At 36.6% G+C, this 5,617-nt stretch overlaps 1 protein-coding gene and 1 non-coding gene across 2 annotated transcripts; one reads left to right on the forward strand and one right to left on the reverse strand.

The window, feature by feature from the left end:
- Positions 1-257: 257 nt before the first annotated feature.
- LOC111752850 (U6 spliceosomal RNA) lies at positions 258-359 on the reverse strand. Its single transcript, XR_002787744.1, has one exon. It is a non-coding gene; the product is annotated as a U6 spliceosomal RNA (small nuclear RNA).
- Positions 360-2,221: 1,862 nt separating this feature from the next.
- Positions 2,222-5,014, forward strand: LOC100677212 (olfactory receptor 8D2-like). The gene has a single exon (XM_064268363.1). It carries the CDS (start codon positions 2,803-2,805, stop codon positions 3,754-3,756), a length of 954 nt encoding a protein of 317 aa, XP_064124433.1. The 5' UTR covers positions 2,222-2,802; the 3' UTR covers positions 3,757-5,014.
- The last annotated feature ends 603 nt before the right edge of the window (positions 5,015-5,617 follow it).

Genomic DNA, 5,617 nt, shown 5'->3' on the forward strand with positions numbered 1-5,617 from the left:
TGAACAAAACAATGTCTTTTTCTCTCCCCACTGAGTAACGTACCACCTATGCAAATAAAAAAATAATTTTTTTTTTTGGTGCCATCTATGCAGATACCCAAAAATCAAACCCATTGCTTTGAGTTGATGCCAACTCACAGCAACCCTACAGGACAGAGTAGAACTGCCCCATAAGGTTTCCAAGAAGTGGCTGGCAGATTCAAACTGCCAATCTTCTGATTAGCCAAACTCTTAACCACTGTGCCACCAGTGTTCCAAAAATTACGGAAGCCTTCACAAATTTGCTTGTCATCCTTGCGTGGGGGCCATGCTAATCTTCTCTGTATTGTTCCAGTTTTAGTATAAGTACTGTTTCACTTTCATTTAGTATAACACCATTTCATTTTCAGTGAAATTTCACATATGTAAATACCTTATTATTCTCGCTTTGCATTTCATACTTCCCGGTTTTGTTGCTTTGAAGATGCTGAAAATAATCTTTTGATGATTCAGGGCAATAGCTTTTATGTGCATGAGATGTTTTGAATACGTACGTGTGCTTTTGTATGTTCAAATGTTTCAGAGTCCTAGGTAACTATGTAATTCAAGGATTTTTTTTTAACTGCATTTTATAGGTTTTTGGAGGCCTGTTTTCTTCCTCTTTAATATGAGCTTTCTTTAACAGCTTTCTCATGTCTTCCTTCCTCTTTGAAACTTGCAACTTTTGTTCTGATCTCTTCCAGCTGTCTTACAATTATTTCTTAATTTAAAAAAATGATATGTCTTTAAAAGTAGACCAGTGTAGAATAAGTAAATAAACTTTAATATTTGGACATTGTGTCATTTATATTGCCTTCTTAAAGATGTTTTACTTATATCAGGTTTTTTTAACACTGAAATTTTAATTTACTAAGTAAATGTCTCCAGATAAGAGGAGTAATTACTGCATATTTGTTGCTCTTCTCAATCTTTTGGGCTCTCTTAAAGCATAATCTAATGGATTTTGTTTACTCTGACAGATCAGCAAATTTAGCCCCAAAGTTAGCAGGAATATCTCTACAGTCACAGAGAGATGGAACTATTATGGTTCTGAGCTCCGGACAACCCTTCCCTGTGGTAATGAATTTCAGATTATTTGGGATTATAAAAAAGAAATTTACAGTCAGTTTATGTATAAAACCCATTGCATAACATATAGTTTATGTATAAGCCTATCAAAAAGCCGTGGCATCCACTAAGTGTATCTCAACCAAGAATATACCACCTCTACATCCCTTTTTCCACATGCCTTTATTTCCTTCAGCCTTTCATCCTGCTGAATTTTAAGGATTATTGACTTCTGTATGAGTAACAAAAACGTCAGGTCTCGGTCTTATTCCTATAACTCATTGGAAAAGTTCAAAGCATCGGCCTGGACGTGGTCCAATCACATAGCCATTTATAAAGGGGTTACTGAGAGTTGCATCCTGGAAACTCCGACTCCTTTTCTCTTTAGAATACTATCTCCATGAATCCAGAAACACGGCTCTCTTTTATGCGTTCTTACAGACAATAACACCCTATCTAATTCAGCCTTTAAATTAATACACGTATTAAGCATCCTTAAGATGTTGTGGAAGCTATATAGAAGAAAAGATATTACTATAAATTTTCATGACTTTTTGTTGTGATCGTGAAAAATGATCACATATTGAATGAAAATTAAAAGAAGCTATGTATCATTTTATGTATCATATTTTTACTCCATTTATATTTTTAAACATTTTGGAAAAATAAAACTTAAAACTATCCAAGCCAAGGTTAGAAACTCAGATTTGAATATTTTCTCTATTAAATATACCATAAATCAAAGAAACATTTTGTATTATTCAACAAAACCCAATAAAATTACCAAATTTAATTTCTTAAGTAATATATAATGTTTTAGCCTAAAGTAGTAAACGCTTGCCCAAATTTTTGCCTGACTTTAGGAAAAATTAAGTTGGCGAATGAGAAATCTCCCACTCCTGATCTAAGGACTTTGAGAGAGAAAGGTCCGTAAGATTTTGGCCTGTAATGAAGGACAGAGGGGAGAGGCTGAAGGGGGAATACTGATTTGTTGATGGCACCTGAAAGCTGACCCTATTTCTTTGCTGTTTCTGGGATGCAGAAGATCCAAATTATAGTCTAAGAATAGCCTTTAGTACCTAGAGGACATTAATTAGGGACATTTACACATTATTTATACACTCACACATTCTCTTTATAGACTTCTAAGTTCCTGTGTCCGCTTTTAAAAAGTGCTAATTATACTGACTTATATTAAAAAAAAAAAAAAAATTTTTTTTTTTTTTTTATATAGATGAGTTGAGAAATCGAAATGGAATACTATTATATCATCAGAGTTAGATTAGAAGTGATATTGCAACAGAGAAAGTTGCTGGTCTTGGAGAACTGAAACATGAACTCAAACATAAGGATTCTATTGCTATATGCCCATAACAGTTGGGTAAACAATCTTCTTTTCTATTCTATCAATGTAAAAATAATTAGCTCTGGAAAATTTGTGCTTTCTTCCAAAGTGCAATGGTTAATGGCTTAAGGTTGGAAACAAAAGGAAAAGGCTCTGACCTAAAGAGGGGCATTCAGCAGTATTGGATAGAAGCAAGGCACTGGGTTATGTTCAGGATCTTTGTGGAAGGCGTAGAGTCATGGAACAGGTGAGGCTAACAAGGATGGAACCAGCTGAGAGAGGGTGAGTCATTCCACTCTGAGAAATCAGAAAATAACTCTAATGTCCCTCTTTTCTCTTCTTCCTCCCTACAGATAACCTTTTTTCAGGGAATGACCACTTCAAACCATTCCTCAGTAACTGAGTTTATCCTTGAGGGGTTAACAAATAACCCAGAGCTCCAACTGCCACTTTTCCTCCTGTTCCTTGGAATATATGTGGTCTCAGTGGTGGGGAACCTGGGCATGATCATTTTAATTTCTATCACCACTCAGCTTCACTCTGCAATGTATTATTTTCTCAGTCATTTGTCATTTATTGATTTCTGTTACTCCTCTGTCATTACCCCTAAGATGCTAGTGAACTTTGTGTCAGAAAAGAATGTCATCTCCTTTCTGGAGTGCATGGCTCAGCTTTATTTCTTCCTTATTTTTGTAATTGCAGAAGGCTACCTTCTGACAGCCATGGCATATGACCGCTATGTTGCTATCTGTAGCCCACTGCTTTACAATACCATCATGTCCCATAGAGTCTGTTCCATAATGATAGTTGTGGTATATTCGCTGGGTTTGTTTGAGGCCACAGTCCATACCACCCACATGTCAATGTTGTCCTTCTGTGGGTCTCATACTGTCAGTCATTATTTTTGTGATATTATCCCTCTGTTGACTCTCTCTTGTTCCAGCACCCACATTAATGAGATTCTGCTGTTTATTATCGGAGGTGTTAATACCTTAGCACCTACCTTGGCTGTTCTCATCTCTTATGCTTTCATTCTTTCCAGTATTCTTTGTATTCACTCCACTGAGGGCCGGACCAAAGCCTTTGGCACTTACAGCTCCCATCTTATGGCTGTGGGGATCTTTTTTGGGTCTATAACATTCATGTATTTCAAGCCTCCTTCTAGCAATACTATGGAACAGGAGAAAGTATCCTCAGTGTTTTATACTGCTGTGATTCCCATGCTGAATCCCTTGATCTACAGCCTGAGGAACAAGGATGTGAACAGCGCACTGAGGAAGGTGGTTGGGGGTAGGGACTCATCCTCACAATGGGGATTCTCATAGAGAACAAAAGAAAATGAGCCAGAAGAAAAGTTGTCCTGAGCTCTGCGTGATTTTCTTTCTCTTCCAGGGGAATTCTTTTCTGGTTATGAAATACATATTTTTATGTGAGAATGATTGAGACATTTTTGGAGGTAATTGATTAATAAGAACTTCTGAGAATCAATATAATCTTAAAAGTATTCTATGTGCTAGAGAAACAGAATTTTACAGGACAGGAAGGATAAATAAAGAAGAACATATTTAATATGTTAATTTTAAAAGTGCACTGAAAACTAGGGATTGTGTTAAGGGTTGTGTTTGAGAAGGGCTGATGTTAATTGGATCAAAATTCCTGCATGTCTTTCAACTTTTTGAGTGCAGGAACTGTTTTCAGCCCCAAAGCTTTCAGAATATTGAAATGGAGCTGTGAGAGGTGTACTACTTACAGTGAAAACTAACTTGTAGGTGGATTATGGTGTGTGTGTGTTTCTGTAGAGCTGGTGTTGATTTAGCAGTAAAAACGCAGAAGAGATCAGGGAAAGGAAATTGTTCCCAGTTACATTCTGAGAATTTTTAAAAATCAGAGATAAGGGTCAAAAAGTACTGATCCACTTACAAAATCAAACAAGTAAATGAAGTTTCTAGCTGGAGATTCCCGTTCTAGTGCACAGAAACAATTTAGGAAATAACTGAAAAGAAGGAAGTTTGTGGTGCCTCACAAGTCCTACTGAGCTGTATCAGTGAAGCAGGGATTGCAAACTGTCATATACATAGAGATATGAAAATGTACAAAGTCTTGCTTCTATTCTGCCAAGAAAAGCTCTTCTTTGAACTCAGCCTGCTGGGTGTAACTCACTAGCAGTAGAAGAAAGCATAGCTGTGTGTGTGCGCGTGCACACGCATGTGTGAGAGAAGCTTAAGATGAAGGTTAGGGTGAGAAAAGAAGAGTTAGCAAGAGATTTCTCTTATCAACAGTTTATACATACTCTGTAAGATCATTGATAGCTATCCTGAAGTCCCACATCATCTTTAAAAGACATTATTTAGGTTGCTATGAGTCAGAATTGACTTTTTGGCAATGGGTTTGTTTTTTTGGTTTTATCTAGCACAAAGTCTAGTACAGTGTGGCTCCTATATGGGGAGTTGAATTCATTCCTTGATTTTTACTAAAATGATCATTTTAATGATGCCAGTGATATTTCATTTCTCCCTGAATTCCATAGCTCTTATCTAATGACTATATGATTCCCAGTTTTGTATACCCTGTAAGTTCGTATATATCCACTGTTACCCTTTGATGTAGGTATCTAACCCTTTTACAAAACACAGATACTATCCAATCTTGCTGGTGGTTCAGTGTGCTGGAACATCACTCCAGGCATCAGACATAACCCCCAGCTCAGTCTGCTCTTAAGTATAAAGCTCTCTATCGGAGGTATGTGATGAAGTATGCACTTAAAATATTTTTGAATGCCTGGTATATGCTTGGCAGTATTCCTCAGCCTGGTGATAAAGAGATGAGCAAAAAATATTAAGTCCTTGCCTTCACTAGATTTAAGTTTTAGTCACAAAGAAAGAATATACAAGAAGACAAATATGTAATGGAGTCTCAGGTTATGCATTGTTTTAAAAAGAAAAATAAGGGGATAGAGGTTGACCACAGATATTGGAGGATGATGAGTAAACATACGGGATGAGTGTTAGCTGTAGAAGTTGTAGTGGTTATTGCCACAGGACACAACTGGTTTTAATGAAAGTTGGACAGAATTTTTCTCAAATTAATGAAGACTATTTCAACAATCAGAGCCATCCAAAAAATAACTAACCATCTCATGAAGTTGTGAGCTCTTCAGCAATAGGGATCGAAGTAAAGACTAAGCAC

Source organism: Loxodonta africana, chromosome 15 (assembly GCF_030014295.1).
Source record: "Loxodonta africana isolate mLoxAfr1 chromosome 15, mLoxAfr1.hap2, whole genome shotgun sequence".
Classification (NCBI taxonomy): Eukaryota; Metazoa; Chordata; class Mammalia; order Proboscidea; family Elephantidae; genus Loxodonta; species Loxodonta africana.

Bases quoted from the DNA above. Each gene is read 5' to 3' on its own strand.
- LOC100677212 (XM_064268363.1), top strand. From the start codon at position 2,803: ATGACCACTTCAAACCATTCCTCAGTAACTGAGTTTATCCTTGAGGGG.